The sequence below is a fragment of the Equus przewalskii genome, unplaced genomic scaffold (genome assembly GCF_037783145.1).
Source record: "Equus przewalskii isolate Varuska unplaced genomic scaffold, EquPr2 ChrUn-10, whole genome shotgun sequence".
NCBI classification, from domain to species: Eukaryota; Metazoa; Chordata; class Mammalia; order Perissodactyla; family Equidae; genus Equus; species Equus przewalskii.
In genome coordinates this window covers 4,747,812-4,775,555 of record NW_027228747.1, presented here as the reverse complement: position 1 = coordinate 4,775,555, position 27,744 = coordinate 4,747,812, and the positions used below count along the sequence as shown (strand labels likewise).

At 43.0% G+C, this 27,744-nt stretch overlaps 1 protein-coding gene across 1 annotated transcript; it reads left to right on the top strand.

Moving 5' to 3' along the window:
- Window positions 1–4,823: 4,823 nt before the first annotated feature.
- LOC139081457 (high affinity immunoglobulin gamma Fc receptor I-like) lies at window positions 4,824–26,293 on the top strand (the record flags this gene model as incomplete). Its single annotated transcript, XM_070607276.1, is given in 6 exon segments — window positions 4,824–5,166; window positions 9,374–9,405; window positions 9,407–9,626; window positions 10,567–10,852; window positions 23,640–23,835; window positions 26,030–26,293. Coding segments are annotated over 6 exon segments (1,341 nt in total), but the record flags the coding sequence as incomplete, so codon positions are not given.
- Between the last annotated feature and the right edge of the window lie 1,451 nt (window positions 26,294–27,744).

Genomic DNA, 27,744 nt, shown 5'->3' with positions numbered 1-27,744 from the left:
CAAATGTTTTAACACTTTCCCCTCCCCCCTCTGGCCTTTTCAGTTTGGCCAGAACCCCTTGCTGCTGTTGATACCGACCCTGATATCAGTTTCCCCACATTAAACCCAGCATATATGGGGTTAAAACCAAAACACTCATTCCCTGCTTCTCTCTGGCTTCCTGGCTCCAGAATCCACTATCCTCCATGGAGACAGGCACCATCAAGGACAAGCACCTGGATCATCTCCACCCCACAAAGAGATACAGCTGGTGGGAAAGCTGCTGACCAGCAAGGGCATATGCTCCCCCTCCCCTATCTAAAACCCCTATCTAAAACTCCTTTTAGCTTTTTGGGGAGTTTGGGATTTCAGCGTTAGCTGCCCTCTCTCCTTACTCAGCGCTGTGCAAAAATAAAATTCCTGCTTTCTTTCACCACTACCGGTGTCAGAGATTGGCTTGTATTTTCCATAACACTGTGATGCAGGAACAAAATCAAAATGCAGTGATTTGCTATCTTGAGGATGATGGAAAATGTATGCAAAAGCAGACAGACTGAGATTTATAATGGTTTGATTAGTAAAAAGCTTAGGAAGGAACCTCAAGGGCACACAGGACAATTAGACAATGGGCTTAACGAGTATATTCACGATGACAAAAAAAAAGTGGGATTAAGGGAAGAGGAAATGGACAAAGTCATTCCACATTGAAACAATCTATAAAAGACAAATTATAACACCACCAGAAATTAACTGTAAAGACTAGATGATATAAATATAAAGTCACAGATGAGGATTAAATTTTTTTTAAGTTGATGAAATCACCTTGAGGGATGCAGGAACCAGAGAAAGATTTGATAGATGAAGCAGTAAGAATAAGAATAAAAAAATCAATTGAATTTCTAATGAAACTAGAAATTGAACCAATGTGGAACTTTTTACAGTGAATGATAGTTGAAGAAAAACATCAGGTAAAGTTTATCTGAATCTCCTGAAAAACACTACCAGCATTAGCAAATATATAAGGTAATATATTTCATCTGTTCAAGAGATGTTACAACAGCGTACAAAACGTGTTAAGTTAAATCGTGTTGTAGACAATTATACACAATTATTTACCTAAAATTTACTTGATATATTTCAATACTTCCTAAAATATATGGTTGTTAAGGGAAAATAAGATCACCAACTGCTTTTTACTCGTAAAGAGTGCAAAAATAAAATTAATTTTGGGTCATTTCTTTGTGAGATTTAAATTATCCTACCTTTTAAAAAGTATATCAAATAATTGTTCACAAATCATTTTTTATTGTAGAGAAGAGAACAATTTTAATTAAAACAGGCAACTAATACTTTGCATCTACCTTCGAGAAAAGTGTATTTGTGAAGTGATTTTAAAAGCATGAAGCCGATGAGTAAGATGGTATTATAAAATATCACCAATGTATGGAAATATAAATGTCACATATAGATGTAAATTCTCGTAACGGTTCTTGTGAGCATCATGATTTTCATTAGCCACTAAATACTGGAGACTATCCTGCCTTAGTTACAATGTTTGCTCCATTATCTCCTAGTTCTTTTTACTGGATTCAGACCTACATCAGGGGATGTTTGCTCAACATTTGGAAACTACAGATGCTTATTAGACAAAAAGCATTTCATCCTTCTAAGTCATGGATCTCTTTCATTCCTCTTCCACAAGACTACTCATTCCCCCATGTTTTCCTGGTCAATGAAACACATTCGCATATTTTTTAAAGAAGCAGCTATTTTACTACAAATCAGAAATTGTAAGGGATGTGGTGGGTACTGTTATGCTCTATTGCTGAGAATGTAGAGGAGATCAAAGTGCCTGGTTTCGAATCCTGCTTCTACCTTTTACAACCTTGGACAAGATACCAAATTCCTCTTTGACTAGTTGCATCATTTGTAAAATGGAAATAACGATAGTGTCTACCCATAGTTTATTGTGAGGATTAAATGAGAAAATACATATCAAGCATACTTGCCTGGTGCATAATAAACACTGTACAAATATATGCGATGATGGTGGTAATGATCAGACAATCTGACAGCATCTATCCAAAGAAGAAATGTCCATTTCCTGTGACTGAGCAATACTGGTTCTAGGAATGTGTTCTACAGGAATAATAAGTCAAGTATTTAAAGATGGGTACAAGACTATTCATTGCTGCTCACAACAGTGAAACCTTAGAAACAGCCTGCATGTCTCTAAAGAAATGTTGGTGAAATAAATTATGGTACATTCATACAATGAAAATTTTGAAGACAAAACAGTGTTATAGTTCTGAATATAGGCTTTGACTGTAAACTTCAATGAGCTAAGGCTTCTCCCATCTCTCTCAGAATATCCTGAGTTCTTCCTAGACCTTTCTTCCTTGCTTTTCAATTGTATCAATCAGCTATTGCTCTATAGTAATTTCAAAATGTTAGTGGCATACAATAGTAAGCATTTATTTCTCACTTGAAGTTTGCAGGGCAGCTGGAGCAGCTCTGCTTTAGGCTGCAATGGCCAGGACAGCTCTGCCTCACAATATAGCTGGCTAGCTAGAGCATGTTCTTGTCATGACGATAACAGAAGCACAAGAGGGTGAGAGACAATATGTAAAGATTCCTAAAGTCTAGGTTCAGAATTAGCACAATGGTGTTTCCACCCACATTTCATTGGCCAATGAAAGTCACATGGATGAGTCAAAGCCAAGGGTCAAGGAAGTACCCTCAGCCTCTCATGAGGCTGTGGAAATAGTGTAGTTTCAGGGAGAGATGAGAAATTGGGGCCAGTAATTCAGTCTACAACATTATATGTCGCCATTTTTAATTCTCAATCAGTGTGAGATTGCTACCTAAGTCCTTTTGCACTCATTGGACTCATCCTACATTTATCTTTTAGTTTTCTTTCTCTCTTAACAGAATACCTAAAAATCTCTATATCTTTACAACTCTGCCTCAGGTTCCAGCTCACTTTAGTAGTGGAGAGCTTCCACCTGTACTCTGAAACTCCCTTCTTCGGGATATTTCTGCTGATATATATATACATATGCTATTTTTCATCTCTACAGCATTTACATTAATCATTTGATTCCCCTGGATTTAGCCAAAATAAACATCCCAAATTCATAATGTCTTTCAGAGACATGGCTCTTTTTTTAAACTGAAATGAGAAATGGATCCTGCATGTGTTCCCAGAGGAAGAGAGGCTGGTTTGTATTAGGGGAATTCTTGCAGATTAGTAACTCTTCAGATGCCTCTTACAGGCTGCTATAGAATAATCTGGATTCAAATGATCAAGCTTTGGAGGCAGTAGCCAGGTTTTGAACCAATTTTTAAAATGGAGATTTGCATATTCTAGCCCCAAGACACAGAATTGGTAGAGGGAAGATATAGTCAGGATAGAATGCCAGTAAAACTTTAACCCCTTCCTTGGTTTCTTAAGTTTGAGTAAACCCAAAACCCAGAGTTTCGAACTGGGAGAGATGGGCCGAGAAGTAGAATGGGGAGAGCTTGCTCCGAGAATTAAGAATATACTTCCCAGAAAAGGAACATAATGAAAGCAGTCAGAAGTGACAATTTCCTTCCTCTTTCTAATCTTGGCTCCAGGGCCCTCGGCAGAACCTCTTCCATGTCTTGCATGTTACAGATTTCACTGCTCCCATCAGCTCGGAGATAACATGTGGCTCTTGACAGCTCTGTTCCTTTGGGGTAATTTGGGCTTAGAGGGGGTAGCTAGAAGGGTACAGGCTCTGGTTCTGGGAACTCAGGATTTTTTTGTCTTCCTTTAGTATACTAGGCTACAACTCATGAGTATAGGAGACAACTGCATCTGTGCGTCTTGGTTATTGGTGCTTATTATATCAAAAGGATGAGAAGGGAGACTCTCAGTAACATTAAGCCTACAGCACCATGTCAAAATAAAGCCTTGTCAACAACCAGCCATGGGCTCTTCAGTACCGCTATACCTGATTTGGGGAAAGTGGGTAGAGAGAAACTCAGGAGACCAAAGCTGGCCTACAGAAGACAGAGTGTACATTAATTCTGTCTCCACAATTCTCCCTTCCTTGTCGTCTCCCCCTGACCAACTGATGTCTCTATTCTCTGGTCTCTTACAGTTCCAGTTGGTGGGCAAGATGGTGAGTAATGTCTAACTCAACTTCTCTTCCTTTGCCACGTTGCTGCTTCCAAAGGCTGGGTCCCCTTATCGTGAAGAAGAAAGCATAGGGAGAGAATAGAAAGGAGAAAGTTTTATAAATTATGTCAGATCTCCTATATTGAGTATAATTTTGATAAAATCCTGGTTTTTAAGGTTTCTCTCTAAGATTTTTCTGGATCAGTCCCAACCTCTGAACTAAATGCCTAAATCTATATAAAATAGCAGGAAAGGGCCAGAATTGCAATAATGCAGAGGTAGCTCTGCTGGGTTTGCCAGCATCCCTCCAGAAAGTTCCTTTTAGAAGAAAGCTCAGTACATTTTTGTTCCTCAGAGAGAATCCAGCAGGTAAGCGAAGGATTCAAAGTGAGGAATTTGAACCTCGATTTCCACTGCAGATGCTAAGTAAGGCCTGATATTAACCCTAAGAGACAGTATAGCACAGAGGATAAGAAAATCGGCTCCAAGCAGTTTGCCCTAGTTTGAAACCCTGCTTCCTTGCTGACCAGCAATGAACCTAAATTAGTCATTTGTTTCTCGGGAACCCAAAATCTCCAACGCACAGATGCAGATTTAATGACATCAACAGAGCTCTCTGTAGTAGGGTCTGGACACTCTTACTGGCTGGCTTTTGTAGGTTTCCACTCACCAATTTTTCAATTTAATCTAAATATACATTTTTGTCGTTGTGGCATCCGCAAAACTTTACCAGTTGCTCAGACTTCCCTTTTATTCCACTTGTTCTTTTTGTTTTAATCCCAAAGCAGACTCCACAAAGGCAGTGATCACCTTGCAGCCTCCATGGGTTAGTGTATTCCAAGAGGAAAATGTAACCTTATGGTGTGAGGGACCCCATCTGCCTGAGGACAGCTCTACACGGTGGTTTCTCAACGGCACAACCATTCAGACCTTGACCCCCAGATACAGAATCACTGCTGCCACTGTCAATGACAGTGGTGAATACAGGTGCCAGACAGGTCTCTCAGTGCCAAGTGACCCTATACAGCTGGAAATCCATAGAGGTAAGTATGGCATGGAGCAGGAGGGCTGGAAATCACGAGGTCTTCCTTTGTTTTCTCCTTTCTGGTTGCCAGAGGTGTGTGTGTCGATTTATCTGAGTATGAGTCTCAGCTCTATGTGCCTACCAGGTGAAATTAGGTCAAGATGCTCAAAACATCACATTAGGGTGTTTGAACTGTGCCCCAACAGCACCTCAACTGGGGCAGCTGTATGTAGGGTATCTAGAGTAAAACTCAGACCCTAACATTTTGTTATTCAAAATTATGTAGTTTTGTTGGAAACAAGTAGGCTTGCACATAGTAAATAATAATTCAGACAAATGTACAATGATGAACAATGAAATCTTTCTCCCACTCAAAACCCTAGTCCCACGGTCACCTTCCACAGGAACGAAACTGTTTATATATAAACTTTTTTAAAAAGTGGTTGTAGAATACTCTATATACTGTCTCACATCTTAGTTTTACCACTTATAATATCTTGGAGATCTGTTTATATCAACAGAGATCTACCTCATACTTTCAAATGGATGTGCTATCATTGATATAACCATTCTGCCCATTAGTAAACTTCCAGTGTGTTTCTGTCCCTTCACTTTTAGGAACAATGCTGCAATAACATCTTTATACTTATAGTATGGGGTACGTTTCGTGGTATATATCTAAGAGAATATTCTGGGCATAGAATTACTATGAGACTTTAGGTCTTTTAAGCCATGATAAACAGAAGCAGGAAAAAACCCCCACCATCTACTTAAATCTGCAAGTAGTTTCCCTTTGTCAAGAGATGGAAACTGCAACACATTTTAGGGCAAAATGTTTCAATACCCAGGACAAACCATTCAATGGATTATTTAGTTATTCAAAAGCAATAAGCTAAAACTTTTTTGTAATTGATAATGCAAAAGTTAATCCATGCTGGAGGCAGGATTAGATTTTATGCAGACTAGGAGATTAATGCTTTTGAAGGAAATGTGTTTTAGCTAAGAAAATGTTGAGAATGTCAGAGAAAATGCTAGGTGTTTCTCATGTGTCTCTTAGGACTCCAGGAATCAGTTCCTAGGCTGGAGAGGTTAGGGGAGCTGACGGAACTGTTTCAATAAGAGACTTTGTGTAGTTGGAGGAAAAGCAGAAGTGTTTCATGGTTCAAGTGAAAAAAACGAACTAGGACCGGAAAGAGGCCATTTTCTTTGCCTCTGCCTAGACTCTTGAACTCCCAGCATTGGTGACTTATTAAATATGTTTGCATTATTTTTTACATTGTTATATATTATATTATTACATTATATATCTTTTTAAGTTATATTTTACTGTGAATGTTTATTAAGGTATAACACACAACAAATCTTAAATGTATACCTCAGTGAATTTTCACAAAGTAAACACCGCCAGATCAAGAAATAGAACACTTCCACAATCACAGAAACTCCTTCTTGCCCATTTCTAGTCACAACCCCCCAAGGCAGCATAACAGCATAGCATTTTGCCCATGTTTTAACTTCATATAAACGGATGCAGTGTGGTACACTTTGTACTCTTTTGTGTTTGGCTTTTCTCATGCTGATTGTGAGATTCTTACATAACGTGAAGTTGCAGTTCATTTGCTCTCATTACTGTATAATTTTCCATATTTATCTGCTCTATTGATGGACTCTTGGGTTGTTTCCAGTTTGGGCATCTTAGAAATAGTACTGCTGTGGATATTTTTTGTACTTCTCATTTAGTGTACTTATGGACACAATTCTGTTGGAATATGCCTAGGAGTGGCATTCCAGGATCATAAAATATGCATATATTCAGGTTTAGTTTTCCAAAGTGCTTATACCAAATTACATTCCCACCAGCAGAGTGTGAGAGTTCTGATTTCTCCTTATCCTCATCAATACTAGGTATTTCCAGTTTTTTTCATTTTAGTCATTCTGGTGCATGTGCAATAGTATCATATTATGGTTTTAATATGCACTTCCCTGACAACTAGTGATATTGAGCATTTTTCACACATTTATTACCTTTTGGATATTCTCTTTTATAAAATGCCTATCAGGGGTTTTTGCTAATTTTTTTTCTGCCGTCTGCCTTTTCTTTATTGACTTGTAGGAGTTCTTTATATATTCTGGATATGAGTCTTTTGGGAAGTGTTGTAAATATCTTCCACTTTGTGGCTTGCCTTTTTGCTATCTCTGTGTTTTAATTTTTTCGGGGAACAAAATTACTAATTTTACTACAGTACAATACATCAAGTTTTTTGGTTGGTGCTGTCTATACCCTATTTTAAAAATGTTTTGCCAAGGTTATCAGCAGTAGAGGATTTCATTTGAGCTCGGCTAATTCTCAGTCACTTTAATTAAATATGTGTATGTTGAGACCAGAAGAAAATACAGCTGATTTGTGGACCCAAGTCCTAATCTGGAGTTAATAAGTGTCCCCCATTCTACTCCAAGGTGATGAAGATGGGGAGAATGGTTTTTGAGTAGGAAATTAGTGATGTCGGCTACAAGCTGCATCCCACAAGTTTTAATATGTAATATTCCCATTATCTCTTAAAGCTAGATATTTTTAATTTCCATTATAATTTTTTTTTACTCATTAATTATTTAGAAGTGTTTTTGGAGGTTGGCTTTTTATTATTGATTTGTAATTTTATGGCATTTTGGTCAGAATTTGTATTAAATATGATATGAGTTCCTTGGTATTTGTTGAAAATTGCTTTGTGGCCTAGTATGTGCTTAGTTCTTATAAATGTTACATGGTGTTTGGAAAGTATATGATTTCTCTTTCTAAGGTACAGCATTCTATATAAATCCACAAATCAACTCTGTTAATTGTGTCATTCAATTATGTTGTATCATTACTAGTATTTTGGACAGTTTCTGTTGGAGGTATGTTAAAATGTGTGGATGTATAAAGCAAAGGTGTCTGTGTGTTGGGCAGTAGATCTTGACCTCTCAGCTGGAATAAGGGAGGAAAGAGTATTCATTATATTTAGAAGCTCAATGGCAGCATCCAAGACTATAAAGATCATACAGCACTGGAATGCCTGCCTTCCGTTCTTAGATAAGCTCTGGAGGGGGAAAAAGCACTGCTGTCTCTTTCTTATTCTTTTGTCCTTTAAGAACTTCATCCTTCTTTAGCCAAACCAAGTGCTCCAAAGAAAGAAAAAGTGAAGGAGGCATTTTTGGTTATGTGTAGAGGTGTACATCAAAAGGGAGGGCCCATTTGACTTGGAGCTTGTTTTTTACCAGCTGTATCACTGATGTGCACATATGTGAGTGTTTCTATCAACTTAGTAGCATATATTCATCTGGATATGGTTGCCACTCTGTGTGTTTGTCTTAGTATGTGTGATCCCATTAACAAATTTGTCAGGAGTTAGAATGTATTAGTTTCCTGTTGCTGTGTAACAAATTGCCACAAACTTAGCAGCTTAAAACAACAGATGTTTACTATCTTTCCATGAGTTAAGACTCCCAGCACAGCTTTGCTGGGCGCTCTGTCAAGGTCTTACAAAGCTGCAATCAGCATATTGACTGGGCTGTGCACCTTCCTGCAGCTCTTCCAAGCTCGTGTAGTCATTGGCAGAATTTTGCTCCTCATGGTTGTAGGACTGAGGTCCCCACCTTCTTGCAGGCTGTTAGCTGGGAGCCAATCTCAGCTCCTAGATGCCCCTTGCCAAATGGCCATCACAGGCCCTCTCACAACATGGCAGCTTGCTTCCTTAAGGCCAGCAGGAGACTCTCAGTCTAGTCTGCTAAGACAGTCTTATATAATGTAACATAATCATGGGAGGGACATCCCATCACCTTTGTCATATTTTGTTGGCTAGAAGCTAGTCATAGGTTCCACCTACACTCAAGGGGATTATGCAAGAGTCTGACTCATTGGGGTCATCTTAGAATTCTGTCTACCACATGGAGTAGACTGTTTTTGTCCCAAGCAACTTCTGCTATCTGGAAAGGGAAGACAAGAAGGGGCTGTGTATACAGCTGCTGGTAAAGAATACTTTTCTTCCCAGCAAAGCTAAAGATATTTGAGGAATGGGAGACAGGCCTCCTATTCAGCAGAGCTCTGAGGCTGGAATGTTGCAAGGAGAAAAAGATAAGAAAGGCACTGGGTCCAGCTTTGGCCTCCTTGTACCTCTACCACTTGAAAATTGTTTTGTGGCCTAGTACCTCTACCACCGTCTACGTGTATTTGGGCCCATGTTTTTCAGATTGGCTACTACTCCAGATCTCTAACAGAGTTTTTCATCGAAGGGGATCCTCTGGCCTTGAGGTGTCATGGATGGAAGAATAAGCTGGTGTACAATATAGTTTTCTACCAAAATGGCAAAGCCTTTAAGTTTTCTCCGCAGGATTCTGAATTCACCATTCTGAAAACCAACCTGAGTCACAATGGCATCTATCACTGCTCAGGCATGGGATGGCATCGCTACACATCAGCAGGAGTATCTATCACTATAAAAGGTATGGTATCTGAATAGTCATAGAGCTGTTGTGAGGAGGACCAGACGACCCATCATAAACATTGCTTCAATTTGCAAGTAAAGAAAACGGAGGCCTTACTGAAGGCCACACAATGACCACCGGCTGGGCCAGGACCAGAACTGAGGTCTTCTGGGTCCCAGTCCATTGCCCTTTCCAGTATACCATCAATAATCACAGGAGCTAATGTCAAGGCCAGGACATAGTGAGCATCCATTTCATCAATTTCATTTTAGTTGCATGGAATAGAGACTCCCTCAAGGTCAGTAGGAGAGATATTAGAAAATAACCCAATGGAATCTCATAAAAGCTCCATAGAAACAGAAGCCAGGAAGACATTAGGACTTGGTTATATGTACTTTCCATCTATCTCTCAGGGAAAACGTGGCCTCTCTGGTTCCACCTCTCTCTGAGCATCTGCTAATTAAGCAGCTTCCTTTGTTCCAGTTTGCACGTGGCCCTTTGTTGTGACTCTTTCGTGGCCTTTCATCTTAGTACTCACAACTACTAGCAACTTTTTTCTGACTGAAAAATAGTTCATTTCCATGGGAAATAAATTATTGTCCCAGATTGTTTTTTGAGGCTTGAACACAGTCATGAGTCACTGACCTGGCTAGTGTGTGGGCCAGTGTCCACTCTTAGACAACTATTACTAAAAGGGCATGGTAATACAATAAATAACATGGCTATTCAGGGAAGTATGGACTGTGTACAGGCACTCTCCCCAGTAGGATGTGAGCAAGCTGGCAACTATCTCTATGAGGAAACCCCAAGAATGCCTCTCTGCTAGAAGTGGGAAAAAATGTATGTTATGGATGCATTCTCTAAGAGCAGGTTCCTTGAAGGGAGAGGGGATATATACTCTGCAAAAGAACCTTGACACTGAGGCAGCCAACCCTGTCCGTGTCAACTTTTTCTTTAGAGCTATTTCCAGCGCCAGTGCTGAGATCCTCCTTGTCATTCCCGCTCCTAGAGGGGAATCTGGTCAACCTGAGTTGTGAAACCAAGTTGCTCCTACAGAGGCCTGATTTGCAGCTTTACTTCTCCTTCTACGTGGGCAGCAAGACCCTGATGAGCAGGAACACATCCTCTGAATACCAGAGACTAACTGCTAAAAGAGAAGATTCTGGGTTATACTGGTGTGAGGCTACCACAGAAGATGGAAATGTCATCAAGCGCAGCTCTGAGTTTGGAGCTTCAAGTGCTTGGTGAGTGAGCATGATGGGAATTGACTGGCACAAGAGAGGATGCTCTGTTTTCTCCTATCAGACTGAGATCTGTTCAGAGGGATCTCGTGGCCCACCTAGGAAAAAACCATCAACAGGCCTTTCCGCTCTTCATTCAGAACTTCACTATTCTCCTCATAAACTTCATTAAATTTCCTTTCCTTTCTTTTTCTTTCATTTCTTTTCCTTTCTTTCCTCCATTTATTTCCCTCTTTTTGTCCTTCCTTCCTTCTTTCTTCTCTTCTCTTCTTTATTTTCTATTTTTTCCATCTCTCTCTACCCACCGCCTTCCTCCTTCCTTTTTACCTCCCTCCTTCTCTCCCTCTTTCTCACCAACAATCTAATCAACAATATATTGAATTCCTCCTATCTACTGTCACAGGTATGGGGATACAAAGACCCTGGGGTGCAGTTCTTACTTCAAGGAGCTCCCGTTGTAGATTGGTGAGACAGAGATTTTGTGGGTTGCACATAAGTACTTGTCCAAGTGTCTATATCTGGCTGAGATGGAAGTATTGTAAGCTCCAGAAAAAAAAAAACTGTTTAGGAAAAAAGCTTATCTTTAACCCAGATTTATTTCAAGCATTAAATGGCATGGAAATAGCAGTTGTCTGAGACTAAGGAGTAAGGCTGCTGACAGGGCCCTGACAGTTAGGCTCTTGGAGCCTGCCCCAGTCCGTACACCATAGCCCAGCTAGACCTACCTCCAGCTCCTTCCTGCCCCCTGAAATTACCAGTGTCTCCACTGGGAGCTGGCATATCAGGTCCCAGCCAACCTCCTCTTCCAAATATAACTCAAACACATCCCTCCGGCTTCTAGAAAGCATTTCTTCTCTTTGTCATTTTCTGTTTCAGGCCTCCAGTCACCAACTTCTGTCTGGTTTCATGTCCTTTTCTATCTGGCAGTGGGAGTAATATTTTTGGTGGACACTATTTTCTGTACGATAATACATAAGGAACTTCAAAGACAGAAAAAGTGGAATTTAGAAATCTCTTTGGGCTCTGGTCATGAGAAGAAGGTAACTTCCTACCTTCAAAAAGAAATACAGTCAGAAGAAGAGCTGAAATGTCAGCAATAAGAAGAACAGCTGCAGGAAAGGACACTCCAGAAGAAGCCCCGGAGGGAAAGAAGAAGCAGCAGCTTAGTGAGTGCCCAGACATCTAGACAGTCCCTCCCCCTTCCTCTCTGGGTAAGCACTGGGGCACAAACATCCACAAGTTGAAAGACACTAGAACTGTGAGTCCCATCTCATCTAACTCTTAAATAAAGCAAATAAATGAGCTGACTTCACTGAGGACAAACTTGGAAATTTGGTAAGCAAGGGTGATTTGAAGTGAGTTTACTATAAAGAAATATTAAAAGCTGAAGTAAGTCTAACACTAATTATCCTATTAGGTAGTTTGAGTAATATATTTTGGGGGACAGGGTTAAAAGATAAGTGTATGCATATGTGTAAGAAATTAAGACAGAGAAAGAGAGAGAGAATGGGAGGGAGTACAAGGAGACAGAGAAAGAGAGAGAGAGGCTATGAGGCAGACAAGAGGGAATAGTATAGACCAAAAAGAAGGAAATATCACTTACAAATGAATTCTGAGAGACCATGAGAATGAGAGGACTCACACCTTAGCGGTGCTCAGGAGGGTTCCTTCATGGCTTTTCTCTTTTTTTTTTTTTTAAAGATTTTTTATTTTTTCCTTTCTCCCCAAAGCCCCCCGGTACATAGTTGTGTATTCTTCGTTGTGGGTTCTTTTAGTTGTGGCATGTGGGACGCTGCCTCAGCGTGGTCTGATGAGCAGTGCCATGTCCGCGCCCAGATTCGAACCAACGAAACACTGGGCCGCCTGCAGCGGAGCGCGCGAACTTAACCACTCGGCCACGGGGCCAGCCCCCACGGCTTTTCTCTTTTAATACACGTGCAGGGAACACATCCATGCATCTTACAGAGATACAAGGGAGTAACTCACGATGAGAAATTTTTTTTCTCATTTTTGCCCTTTCATTTGAGGCTTTCTCATAACATTTCTGTGTACAGAGACACCAGGGGTCCTGCTTGTCTGTCCCTGTCCCTTGCCCTATAGGAAGGCGGAATGTAACTACTGCTTTCCTTGATAAATCAAACCCAGATCTCTGAGCACAGCACAGCAAGAAGAAGTTTCAAGTAGGGAGGAGCAGTGATATCATAAAGCCCCAGCTCTTACCTCCAGAGGTTTACTTTACCTTTCTGATTTTCTGAATGATTACTAACTAGCTTCAAGATACGCTACTGTCCCCCTTGGGCTCTACTTTGGAAACAAAATATTTTTCTGCTACTCTATAACACAGCTGAGATAAAACTGAAATAGGTGAATAAGACTTTACTAAAACTTAGAAAAAACAAAAAGGGGTATACACTAACCTAGCAACATGATTCTAGATTATTTGGCTTAAAAAATGCAGCTTTTATCTTCCAAACAAGGATGCATCCCTGCCTAGCCTCTGTCCTGGCTCCACATGGCAGGGCTCACCTTTAGTACCCACTACCTACAAGCACCCTCGAGCAACTTGGAAGTTGAAGTAGATGGAAGAGCACCTTAGCCCGCTGCTTCCCTAGTCTGCGGACAGTGAGAATGTTCTTCTCCCCTTCACCTTCAAAAAAAAGTACAACAATTATCATCTTAATAGAAGTGCAATAACTCCAACATTTGTATTAAAAGAAATTACCATATATAATAGCAGGAGTTTCATTGCTTGCACATAATGTTTGGTCTTATGGACTGGGGAAACAGGGAAATGAGAATTGCAGGGGATGAATCCCACAGGAAAGAGGCCCAAAGCCCCTCTGTGGAAGGACTGCCTGTAGAAGATTCTAGCCTGAGGAATGGGGAATTGAAGCAGGAAGTGGCATTCCCACCCAGAGGAGAAAGCTCTGCCTACCCTCACAGGGTGGACAGAATTTCAGGGAAAGTGCTTCCTGGGGACAAAAGGTGGGGGCAGACATGGACGTGGGCAGACATGGACGTAGGCAGAGCACTGAGGTGAAGCTGGAATGGAACCAGTCATTGCTGAAGCATCACAAAGTGCTTCCTCCTTCCCCACTCTCTTCTTTTGTGCTTTCTCTCCAGATTTTTCCATGCGTATATCTTTGTCATAATTTTTTCTCATAAGTACGTTAATGCTTAAATAATTGAGTTGACTAAATCAATTTCATAATTGACTAAGTAGTACTTCAGTCTACCCTTATTTCTGGCTTACAGCTTGCCAGGAATAGGTACTGGGTCCCCCAAATTAAGGCCTACCTGCTTATCACCCTAGCTTTTGGTGCTGGGTCTGGTCAAGGCCTGGTAACACCTCATACTTCTCCTGGCAGGTGCTCAGCCCTCCAATTTCCCTACAGGGGTTGGATGCCTCTCTGGCACTTGCCCCTATCTATCTAAGAGCTCACTCCTCTTCATTTTTATTCCATCCACTCCTGGAAACACAAACAGAAATCACTGGATCCCACTGGGGAGAGAGGCCCAAAGGACCCCGATCCCTTCCTTGCTCACCATCCTCCATTCTTGGGGAAAACCTGTATGTGTAGGCAGAGGGTGGGTGTGGTCAATAACTCCATTTGGGGACCAGAAAACCATGGGAAGGAACATGAATTGTTCTCTAGGTCTTCTCTAGAGACAAATTAACAGGCACCTATAGGGAAACTTTACCTCATAGTCTCAGTCTTTGAATTACTAAATCTATTTTGTTTCAGACATAGAGATAAATGCACTGATTCATTTGATTCCTCATGCCAGTTTTTCAGTTTGTAGGGAGGGACACCTGCTGGAAAAAGTCAGAGAGAAGGTTGCTCAGCCCAACCTTTGGAGCAGGACTTTGGCGTTATCACTGGGAAAAAGCCATTCTGTTTCTTGTGGTTTGTGTGCCACCATTGGCCAGTCCCACACCCCCTCTGCATACTCCAGAGGTCATCTGAAGGCACTTCTCCAAAATGCCGCTGATTCTTGAAGGCTGCTCTGCTATGCAAACTGGCATTCGGGGAAAGCTCAGAGTGCCAAAGAGTTAAAGACCCAGAATGGATTCTCTACTAATGAGGGATGGAAGCTAGCAGATAAATATGCCCCACTTCATCATCCCTCGATGGAACTGTGGTGTCTCAGAGGGCCCCCTGTGGGATTGAGCCCCAATTCCCTCAGTGGCAACCTGTTCATCAGTGCCTCCTTTACTGAGTTTCCTCCCTTCTTTGCCTCATTTCTCCACTCCCATCACTGTGATTCCTGAGATTACCTCCCAAATAAGCTATTTGCATCCAAATCTTGGTCTCAGGGTCCTCTTTTTTGGGGAACCTAAACTAAGACAGCTTGGTTGTTTTAACTGAGCCAAATCAGGGATACCAATGACTGGTTTTTAAGTCATCTTTTGTCTGTTGCTTTCATGTAACGTCCACTTTTATGCCCTAAGTATCAGTCTTGTCTGGTAAAAAAATGAGACAAATGGGTGGTCATCTTAGCTAGTGAATTCCTGCTCATTCTTTACATATCTCTTCTTTCAAACTTTTCTGAACCTCCCAGGAAGGACTTATCTCTCCCCTTTTCATTGTCCCAGTATCCCTTTGCTCTGCATACTAGTATAACAACCTTTAAATCAGATTCTGTAGCCTGTTATACCAGGTTCTTTAATATATAATTACATTCTATTCTTATTCTGCATTTACTTCCAAAATCTCTTTTCAACTTAAGCTACCCCCATCAGTTCTTTAACTAAATCTAGTACTACTGCCCCCAAAAGTGTTCTGACCTGAAGAGAAAAATAAATGAATAGGTCTGCATCTATATGCTTCCATAAATATTTCATCCAAATGCTTCCTCAGGAACAAGGACCAAAGAGACAAAACATAAAGTACAAGTTACTGAAACCTGTCCTGGCTCTCCGAGCAGCTGGAAGGGTGTGGGGAGGCTAAGCCTCCTTCCGGGCAGTGGGGATCTTACCAGATGGGTGAGAAATGCAAGACCAGCAGAAATCAAACCATCTCATGCTGAGACCCACCATGGCTCTCCATGGTGTGTGCTCTCCCTCACTACAGGGAGCAATAAGCCCAACCTATTCAACCACAGATGTGCTCCTGCTGGTCTTTGACTAGAGGTGCATTGACAGTAGCTAAAAAGACAGTTTTAAAATTTTGACCAGAAACTGAAGTGAATATAATTAATTATGTTTCAGTTTTCATAATTACTAGCACTTTCATGGCCTGCCTTCCCATGATTGTGTTCGCCTCTTGAGTAAATACGGATGACTTCAAGTTCATATGTACAAGAGCTAGGAGTAAGTGACTTTTACACATGACTGGTATAAACTGCTCTCTGATGTTTGGGGTACAAATATGGTGACTCTTTTATTTTCCAAATTAAAACAATCAGCTCAAGCCCTTAATACAAGATTGGCAGGAAGTAAAGAATCATCATCTTGGCGCTTCTTCCCTCCTCTTGGTTCATCAAAGAATTCTTGGTAATTATGCGTTCAAAAGAATTTTAAACTCATTTCCACACTCAAGAGGAAGAGTCCTGGTATCTAATCTGACAAGTCATGATTTCTGCTATTGTTTCCTCATGATCTGTGCATAGACGTCTCGCTCACCCAGATTCTGGCACTGGATAGCACAGTTATATGAAAGAAAGAGACTACAAAGATGACTCCATGTCTTGATACCACAATCAGCTTAGGATGCTGTTCTTGGTGCCCAGTGTTTTCAGTACCTCTCTTAGTCATTCCCTAAGGTGCTATCTGCCCCAAGAGTGTCATAAGCATCAACCACTAGTGGATATGGTACCTATGCCTGCTCTTTCCCCAGGAAACTACATGGGGTAGCTGTTGGAACACTTACCTGGTAGCAGCTTTTACTTACTGGAGGATATGGGAAACCTGTTTTACCAATCCCCTTTAGAAAATAAATTAAAAACCAAGTTAAAGCTCCAGATCATGTACAACAGAGTTGTTTGACCATCATTTTGTCCATTAATAATAACTTAATGCATGTTACACGTTCAAGATGGATAATCAGATGTATCTTGTTAAACAAACACAACTGGTATTTTCCATTAGTAAGAGAACAAAAGTTCCAATAATATTCTAAATCTTCAATACTTAATATTTAAACAAAAATATCCATAATCTTAACATCATCAGCACAAATCAAGCTCTTATATGTTTTCAACACAATGCTCTTTTTAGAATAGCTGAGAACATTTCTCGAACATTTAACATTAAGTTGTCTACTTTTAGTACTTTTTTTGTTTTGGAATATATGGTCAAATCCAAAATGCACAAAAAGATATACAGTTAAAAATCTCCTTCCCTCCCAGACTCCTAGCCCTCTGTCTTAGTCCATTTGGGCTGCTATAACAGAAGACCATATAAATAACAGAAATTTGTTTCTCACAGTTCTGGAGGCTGGGAAGTCCAAGGTCAAGACACTCACTGATTTGGTGTCTGGTGAGAGCCCACTTCCTGGTTCATAGGTGGCTATCTTCTTTCTATGTCCTCACATGCAGAAGGGGTAAAGGACTTTTCTGAGGTCTCTTTTATAAAGGCACTAATCCCACTCATGAGGACTCTACCCTCATGATCTAACCACCTCCCAAAGGCCCCACTTCCTAATACCATCACTTTGGGGATTATATTTCAAAATCTGAATTCAGGGGACACAAACATTCAGTCTACAGCACCTTCTCATGTCCTTTCCAAAAGATAATTAATATTGGCTGTTTTCTGTCATCTCAGAGATTTTTATGCTTTTATAGGCAAATAGAGACATCCTTCCCTCCCTCTCCCTTTGTACACAAATGGTAGCATAATATACATGCCACTGCACCTTGTCTTTTTCAAAGAATATATCAGGAGATAAAGCAAAGAGCTTCTACTATTTTTAGCTAAAAATATGTGGCTGCATTTACCACAATTTTCTTAAGCAAAGCCTGATTGAAGAACAATAATATTAACTTTCCTATAGATAAAAGGAGCTTCATTTTGAAAAAGTAAAAAAAAAAAAAAAAATAGGGAGGGAGGTTGCTTCTACATAGGGTTGACAGATCAAGGGCCCAGAGTCTTCCTGTTAATTTAAATGAAACAGTATTCTCCTAAATTATTTGTTAAATACTCTAGCAGTCACTGGCTTTTGTTTTTCTATCGTGCCTAAAAGAGAGAAGAATAAAATGATCTAATTCTGATTTGACTCACATTATTTACAGGAATTTACATTGAGAACTCAAATGTTATTTTTGGCATTATTCCCAAGGCAACAAATTATCTATTAAGACGATAAATTGGAATTTCGTGTTTCTCTTTAAAGGTTATCTTCTGTGATAAACACAGAGATCCACTGCCCCCTATCCCAAGACAAGACTTGCTGCCAGCTGCAGGGAGTGTGGTTAGCAGGCAGTCTCTAGCTAACATGTCCGGCAGGGCCTGCCGCAGCTACAGAGAGCAGCCTCACCCAAGTGCCCCTCCCAAGGCAGCCCACATGTGGTGCCTGAGCAAAGCAGGGGTACAAGGCATTTCAGCCAGATGTGGGATGCTCTGACATACAACCTCATTCCAGAGAACCCCACTGGGTTGGCTAAGGTTTTGTTGGACCTGGTTGCAATTCAACTTCTCTGCCCAGTCATGCTTCCTTCCCTTCGCCATCCCTTTCCGATTCTTTCTCTTCATAGATGATGATCCCTAATAAAAATCTTGCACCCTAAACTCCACCTCAGTGTCTGTTTCTCTGAAACCCCAATATGCAATTCTTTATACTCTGAGTGGTCTGAGAAAGCAGGTGGTAAGATAGGGTTTTAGAGATGAAAAATTCACCCCGCCTGACATTGAGGACGCCAGCACAGATAGTAGATGGAGCACAGAAAACCCTTGGCACAAAGTGGCAGTTCAGTTGCTAAAACTGACAGTGGTGATGAATTGGGAATTGGAGGAAATGCAATAGTAGTTACAATGTATCAGTTGTTGGAAGCCTCTGGAGAAAATAGTAGACGTAAGGTTAATGGAACTGGATGACTATAGCAAAGCACCATTGATGCTCTGCAGAAAGATAATGAACAGCTGAGGGTAACAAGCAGGTGAAAACCAGAGGACCTCTTTGGCTGCCTACGAAGAAGCTCTCATCTCCTGGAAAGTGGAATGCCAAAGAAACACCAGGACTGAGGCCAGGCGTAAGTCCAGGGGGGAAACTTCAAAGGTCTCTGGTCAAGGTCCTGGTTGGGAGAACCTGGGACCCTGATACATGAGACCTCTTGGCAGATGCCTCCAAAAATTTTGACCCCCCCCCCCCCCGCCCCCGCAATGGTCCTAACCCTTTTGAGCCTGCAAAAGTGGCCCACACTGCTCTAGTAAGAGCCAGCACTCCCCCAGCTAGAATAAAATGCAGAGACTTCTCTCCAACAAGGCAACAGATGCCCCCCTCAGGATCTGTCCCCATCTCTCCCCCTAGCCACTAAGGCTACATAAAGGGTTAAGTCACAGAATAATGCAGCTGGAGCCCAAGAGAAAAAGAAAGAGCTACAAAGCCCAGCCTCTATTTACCCGCAGAAGCCTGGAGAAATGCAGGGGACTGGATTCTAAGGGTACTTCACCAAGGGGACCAGGACATAAAATTGGATAGGAAAAAGTTTATTGACTTGGGAGCTCTCTCCTAAGTTACAGTGTTTAACACCATCACAAAGACCCCAGGAGTCCATGCTAACTCATTACTAGGACAGCACCTAGAAGTTTGCAAAAAGTTATGGCCCATGCTGAGAGAAGTTGAAATGTCAGTTTGGTAAGGGAAAATAGTGAAGGAAGAGATTAAATGGCTTAAGAAAGTGGGCACGCTGGACTGGGTATACTTTTTATGGCCAGAGATCTACCTGATGATTATGTTCCATGGAAGAGCCCCAAAGGAAACACCATTTACCAAGGCAATATGGAACATCTGGTGAGAAGGATATAAGAAATCTCTTAAAAGTTCAGTATAGGCTCTCCTACGAACTCCTATGGGCAGGGCTGAGGGTAGGAGAGAAAGTCATGGAATCTGGCTCACTGATAGCAATGGAGATGATAAGACTCCCAAAACAATAAAGACCAGGAGGTAGTGCCTAACAACCAGAAACCAGAGAACCACAGTTATTGTAATGACCAACAAGGTCAGAGTGGCATCTGAGAAAGCCTGACCTACAGAGAGTTAAAGAAATGATTAATAGGGCATGGTATCCCTATAAGCCCAATATCCCTATAAGCCCCTGTTGATTGGCACTTCACAAGGATATTACTGAGTTTCTACCAACAGAAGAAATCAAGACCGAACAACCGGGAGGCTGAGGTCAGTTTTCATATCCAGAACCCATTAATTGAAGAGATGTCCGGATCCCCAGGATAAAAGACCCTGCAACAGCATGGCAAGTATAAAAAGTCATTTACTCATGTAACTCTGCACTGGAGAAAGAGAAATGCCCAAACATTTTGTGAACTACTGAACCCAGACTTTGAGCTGACAACGATACCTGGAGAACCAATGTATCATCACGGACTTCTTCTTGTTAGAGTGGAGGCATTCTTCTTGTTAGAGTGGAGGCATATAGAGTCCAGGCAATAAATAGAGTCCTGGCCAAGGTCTAGCTTACAGTAGGTCTCCCCAGTGGTCATTTCCCTGGTCCCTGAATGTATAATTGGGATTGACATACTTGGTAGTTGATACAGTTACCACACTGGGTCCTTGATCTGTGGGATAAGAGCCATCACAGGAGGGAAGGCCAAGTGGAAGCTTCTGAAACTACCCCCCAACCCCAAACAAGAGAGCGAATCAAAACCAATACTGTATACTGAGGTTGATGACAGAGATTAATGACATCCCTAAAGATCTAAAGCAGCATCGTCCAATAGAACTTTCTGCAATGATAGAAATATCTTGTATCTGAGCTATCCAATACAGTAGCCACAGCCACATGTGGTTACTGAGCACTTGAAATATGGCTAGTATGACTGAGTAACTGAATTTTTTATTTTATTTAATTAATTTTAATTCAAATACCTCATGAGACTATTGGCCACAACACTGGACAGTGCAAATCTAAAACACTGGAAGTGGTCCCCATAATGCCTTTATTTAATTAGACAGCCTGGTCCCTGCATAAGCTAGATGGATCCTGGAGATGACTGCAAGCTCAACTACATAGCAGCCACAAGCATAAGCTGCCAGGCCAGACATGGTAGCTTTACTAGAGCAAATTAATATGGCCTCAGGTACACGGTATGTGACCAACAATCTGGTGGATTTTTTTTTTTTTATCTGAATCACAGCTTACATTCACATGGAACAGACAATATACAATATAAAGTTTTGCCCCAGAGCTAAGCTAACTTTTCCTCACCTTTGTCAAAACATAGTCCAAAGAGACTTGGACCATCTGGGTGTCCTGCAGAACTTCCTACTAGTCCATTACATTGACGGCATCATGTTAATCAGACCAGAGGAGCAAGAAGCGGCTGACACACTGGAGGACTTGGTGCATCAGAGGGTGAGAGAGAGACTCTGTACAAACTCAGGGGCTTGCCACATACGTGAATTATTTATGGGTCAGGTAGTCAGGGACATGACAGGACCTCACTTCAAAGTAAAAACAATATTACTGCATCCTGTACCTCCTACCACAAAGAAATCACAACACCTGGTGGGCCTTTTCAGGTTCTAGAAGCAGAGTATTTCATGCCAAAGGATCTTTCTTTGGCCCATATACCAGATGATGTTGAAAGGCTGCCAGCTTTTAATAGAACCGGGACAGGAAAGGACTATGCACTGGGTCAAAGCTGGCATGCAAGAAGCCCTACCATCTGAGCAATGTAATACAGCAAACCCTGGAGCACTGGAAATATCAGTGGTGGAGAAAAATACTGTGAAGAAGTTGCGCTAAGCCGCATCTGGGGAATCACAATGCAAGCTCCTGTGATTCTGGAGCGAGGCTATGCCATGTGCAGCAGAGAACATATGCTTTTTGCAAAACAACTCTTGGTGCTACTGGGCCCTGGTAGAGACAGAGTACTTTTTTTTATCACTAAGTGACAATGAAGACAGAACTCCCCATCATGAGCTGAGTACAGTCAGGTCTAACAAGTCACAAGGTCAGTGTGGCCCAGCAATAGTTTATCATAAGCAGTATTTTTGGGATCAAACAAAACAAGAGGTCACAGGCAAGCTGTATGAGCAGATAGTCCAGCAATTCATGGAACCTACCAGCACCTTCAGCTGCATGGGGATCTCTTATGACCAGCTGAAGAGGGAGAAAAAGTTTGAGATGGAAAAATTGTGAGGTTACAAATTGAACACTGACAGCAATTCAAAAGAGGCCTTTAAAGATAGTGGTGAGGAAAATCATCCCAAAGGGCAGGGTTTCAAGAGGCGATCCTAGTGACCCATTTTGTGTTTACAGAGAAATCACCCAAGGTTAGAATACATACAGACTCATGGGCAGCAGCAAATGCCCTGACTGAATGACCTAGGAGCTTGGGAGGAAGAAACACTGGAATGTTAAGGACAAGGAAGTCTGTAGTAGAAGCACGTAGGTGGACATTTGGGAGTGGGCATAAAGTGGCAAGATTTTTGCATCACATGTTAACCAGACATCATGCCCCAAAGAAGAGGCACTAAGTATAACGGGAACATCAACAGAGTAATGACAATGGCAGAGATAGGGACCACACGTGGACCCCCCACTAACCAAGGATGATCTAGCTACTGACTCCACTAAAGGTTCAAGCTGCTAGCAACAGAGACCAACAGTGAGACTCCCATGTGATACTATACCTTGAGGATACCAACTGGCCACTTGCTATCAAGTTGACTCCACTGGGCCGCTTCCATCCTGGAAGGCTCATCAGTTTTTTCTCACAGGAATTGAGTATTCCAGATATGGGTTTGCCTTTCCTGCCCACAAGGCCTCAGACAGCACCACTATTCAGGGGCTTATGGAGTGCCTGATCCTGTCACGGAATCCTACTCCACACAGTATCCAACCAGGCCACCAACTTCACGTTGAAGAAAGTGCAAGAGTAGGCCCTGACCTCAGGACCCACTAGTCACATCACAGTCTGCCCTACTCAGAAGATGCCAGCCTAGTATAGAGTTGGACAGTCTTCTGAAGGAACAACTGGAAGGTACAACTGAGGTGCCATTCTCCAGGATGCCACATATGCACTGTGTCTCCATTAGGAAGAATAATGGGTCCAGGAACCAAGGAGTGGAAGAACAATCCCACTTGCTACTGCTCCTAATGACCCACTGTGGGGGCCCTGTGCTTCTCAATGATACAACTCCAGGTTCTGCAGGGTTAGAGGCCCTAGTGCCCAAAGGGAGCAAACTTTCACCTGGGGAACACAGCATGAGTCCCATTGAGCTATAATCCACAGCTGATGCCTTATACCTAGGGAACAGTAGGCAAGAAGAAGGGTCATGGTCTTGACAGGGACAATTGATCCCAATCAGCAGGAGGATATTACACAACAGGAGTAGGGAGGAATATGTATGGAACCCAGGGAATCCACTTGGACGCCTCTTATTACTCCCTTGCCCAATTGTGACTTTAAATAGACAAGTACGGCAACTGCAGGCTTGGAAGAGCTTAGTGATCATGCATCGAGGCCCCTCAGGAACGAGGGTCTGGGTCGTGCCATCAGGTTCGCCTTTAAGGCTGCAAGTAGCAGTCGTAACCCTGAGTCCAAGTGCAGCAATGAGAGCTGTCGTTTGTCCCACTACCTTCACTCTTCTCTATTTTCCCACAGGAAGAAAAGCCCACTAGAATTCTGGAAGAGGTTCTTCCCAAACATGTGCGGAGCAGGGGATCCAGATGGCATGGAGGTGGACGGTGGTAGACACGGAGAAGTGCTGCCCAAATCCTCCTTCAAGAAAGGACTTGATGACCAGCAGCAAGGAGTGCATTCAGCAGACCCCCTCCAGCTGTTAGTTAAGTCCTTCAGGGTCTGTCTCAGCTGCCTCCCCCAAAGTCACAGCCTTCTAGAGCACCCTGCGTCTTGTGTGTGAACAACACAGGCCATTGCAGCCCAGAGCAGGACATGCTCATGAGCAATATTTGCTCCAGAGCTCCTCGGTGGGTTGCTCAAGGCTTTGTCAGGCCTTCATCACAGCCACATTTCTTACTCTTCCTTTCTCAGGGGTTCATCCCTAATACACATCTTGCTCTCCAAACTATGTCTCAGTTTCTGCTTCCAGAGCGTTCACCCTGAGCAATCTGTATGCCCCTGCAACAATTTATAAAGTCTTTGGAGGCTTATAAGACCTGCTTGTTCAAATAGCACTTTTAAGGACACATTTATTTTAACAAAGAACAAAACAAGTTGGTAACAGTAAAAAATATCCACACATGCTCCATTTTGTACTCCATTTGGAGAATAAGCTTGATATTCCTATGAATGTTCTTTATTTAACACATCAAATCAGATTTTTTGAGCTGGTTTATGATACAAAATGTTGTCTCTCCCTCTAGCTGTAAGAGAGAGGAAAATCTTCATTTGTTTCTCATTGTACTTTTATGAATTACGAAGACTTGCATTTTAAGGTCAGGATTTGGAATTTCGCTAGTTAGTATTAGAAGCAAAAAGCAAGGCTGCTAACTTTACTTGCAGAAATCAATAGGATTTTGCACAATAATGGTCAAATAAGGACCATACAGCATCTTATTCCACAGAGTCACCACCACTCCCTATTGTCATACACATGGATCGCTTCCCTCGCTGACATAGGTGTTCTCCTGGAGTGTATGAGCCCAGAGGGACATATAAAGATGTTCTAATGGGTGCACTGGCAATGAAGCAAGCTCCCAGTCATCAACTTCCCTTCGCATCCTTTCGTAATATGGTGCTGCCTAAGGACATGCCTGCTGTAAATGTCTGAAGCTCCTTCTCCTTTTCCTTCTACTCTTTCCCATTCACCCTTCTCCCAGTTTACAAAATAAAGGCATATCTCTCATCCAGTCCAAATCATGATACGTTGCCCTTAGGATTAAAAAAAAAAAAACTCTGAGTGCATCAAAGAGACACAGGCACTATGAACCAGAAGTAAGTTTTGCATCTTTCTCTCTTATACTTATAGGTGTTAGGGGCAAAGCTAGGTATTAGAAATGGACATGCTGGCCAAGTTTGAGATGTTCTGAATTCTAGTATATTGTGGAGAGGTAGGGCAGAATTTATGACAATTTTCATTTAAAGACTTTCCCGCCTCTTTTTCAAAAAATGCTTGGCTCCCAAGGAGGAGTCCTATGAGAGCAAGGCAAAGAGAATGGAAGTAAGAAATACTGATAACAACTGCACCTTACCTCATTTAGGTAATAAATTCATATATAACACAACAAACAAACTGTATCAGAACAGGCTAGGTAGGGTAGGTTAAGAAACAACTCCAAAAGCTCAGCACCTTAAACCAACAAAGGTTTGTTATTCATTTATGTTACACCAGGGTGAACTGAGAGAGCTGATGAAGGTGCCACCATCTGGAACACGGCCAGCTGTGCCAGAGTGAAAGAGAGCATCCCAAACCAGGAAGTAAATCCTCCAGCCCAGAAGTGACACACAATACTTCCACTTCCAACTCATTCGTCAGACCTAGTTATGTAGCTCCATGCGATGACAAAGAGGATGGAAAATCCTACAGTAAGCACAAGGGAAGAAGCTGGAAATACTGTGAGAACAGCGTAAATGCTATCACAAAGAGTACTTAAGATACGCAAAAAGCATGCTGGGAAATATCAACTGGCTTCAAAGAGTCTCCCTGCATTTTCACCACTCTCAGTAAAGGGAAAGACTTGCGATTTCATCCACCCATGACCCAGTCTGTTTTCAGTTGCATATTCTGCATGATTTCAAGAAAGTGATGAAACTTCTTCTAACAGATCAACATTACACTTCAAGCAAAGATATATATTGAAGCTAAGTTGGTGTTTTACATTTTCTTGAACAATTTAGAAGAAATTGATTTTTACCAAGAAAAGTACTGGATAATGTAAATCCCTATTTTTCCTTGGTTACGAATCTGCTTCTGTCACTCATCGGTCATTTCTGTTCCTAACTGGGCTGCGTCAGTAGATTCTATGGTAAATCAGCTACTTAACAACGGTCATTCATACACTGTTTTAGCTCCACACTTGCCTATCGACTAGAACCAGCTCCGGGATGGACAGATCACAGTGGTACCTCCCCCACTGAGCGGAGGGCTTGTTCTCCGAGCCGGTCTCGTGGGAGGCCGCTCGCGCCACCCTGTGGCCACCTGTGCACATTGCGACCTTAGCTCGGCCCGGACGCCGCAGCCGCCAGTGCGCCGGGACCCAGCTGCGCAGAAGCTGACGGGCACACGCTTTGTGCAACCTATCCCCAAAACTGTGAGAAATTTTTGCTTCCCCAGAGCCGGCAGGGGCAAGAAATGAGCTCTAGTGGGTCGGCGGCAGTGACAGGGGGCGGACAGAGAAGAGCAAGGGGTCGTGCGTGTCCGATTCGCTCTGGTACCCAGAAGAGCACCCAACTCGTGGGCAGCCCCTCCAAAATCCCGACGTGACTGTTTACTCGACGCTGGCAGGGGTGAGAACCCGGCTCCGGAGTGGGCCGGGTCGGCGGCCGCAGGAAGGAAGCATCACGGGAAGCCAAAGGGTGCAGGTTGGCCGGCAGTCCCCCCGAATCGCGTAGCTGAAAAACCCCGACCTTGGCCGGGGCCCCGGGGACCCGCCTGCTCGCGGATCCAGCGGCGGCGCCACCTCGCGCCCGCCTGTGGTGGTTGCAGCCTCGGCCGGGCCTGGCGCAGGGGCTGCTGGGAGGCGCGGAGACGGCGGGAGTGTGCGCTCGGCCGCGGCCCCAGCGGAGGCGAGGACTGGAGACCACAGCCAGAGGAGGGCGCTGGCCTTCCGGTAGAGTCCCAAGGAAAAGGAGGCCGGAGGAGGCGGCAGCAGAGCGGAAGCAGGAGGAGAGTGAGAGATGGCCGTCCAATCAAGCACAGATGACTTCCCTGCTGGTTCCACCACCATCAGAGCCAGGAAGGGACCCCCGGCCGGCAGGACCAGCAGGCGGTGGGCAGGGAGCCTCCAGGCTTTTGGAGGGCTGCTGTGAAATGCATCTGGGAACCACGGGACTTCCCTCCCAAGGGTCCAAGGCCTGTCCTATCCCGGATGACAAGAGTTTCCAGGACTGAGAACAGGCCCCAGAGGGGATTGATGCGCTGGTGGGGAAGAGCGAAGGTGGGGGGCGGGGGATGGGGGAGTTGCAGGGGGGCTTCTTTCTTCGCCCTCAGACTCAGCAGGGACAATACCCAGAGCCTGTTGGACCTACCAGGGCTTCAAGTGATAGGCTCTTGGGCCCATCGCATAATCCCCAGGACTTCCAGACCTAAGCACAACACCCCAGAGTAGACATTTATGGAGCAGAACAGGCAACTGGTTATGAGGAGGGTGGGTCAGTTGAGGGTCGTTTCTCACCTTCCAGGTTCTGGAGGAAGAGCCCTAAACTCATTCAAGGACCACGGGGGCTTCTACAAGAATCCAGACCTATTTCAGAACACTCAGAGGGTTCCCAGCCTGAGAAGGAATCCCCAAAGTGGATCAACCGGTTTGGGGTAAAACAGGAAGAGTTGGGCCCCATTCTGGCTCCCGCACTCAGTTGGGAGAAAGCCCAGCGCCTTCTGGATTTAGGAATTTTCCCTCAAGGAGCCAAAGATAGCAAGACCTGCTCAGTGATTCCAAGCCTTAGAACCAGATGGAACAGAGGCATAGCTGGCAACTGGCTGGAAGGGGTTGACAGTCCTCACTGCCACCAGGCTTAGTTGGAGACAGACCCCAGGGACAGTCAGGGGATAACAGTGGAAGCAAGGATTCCAGTTAGGAATCCAGGT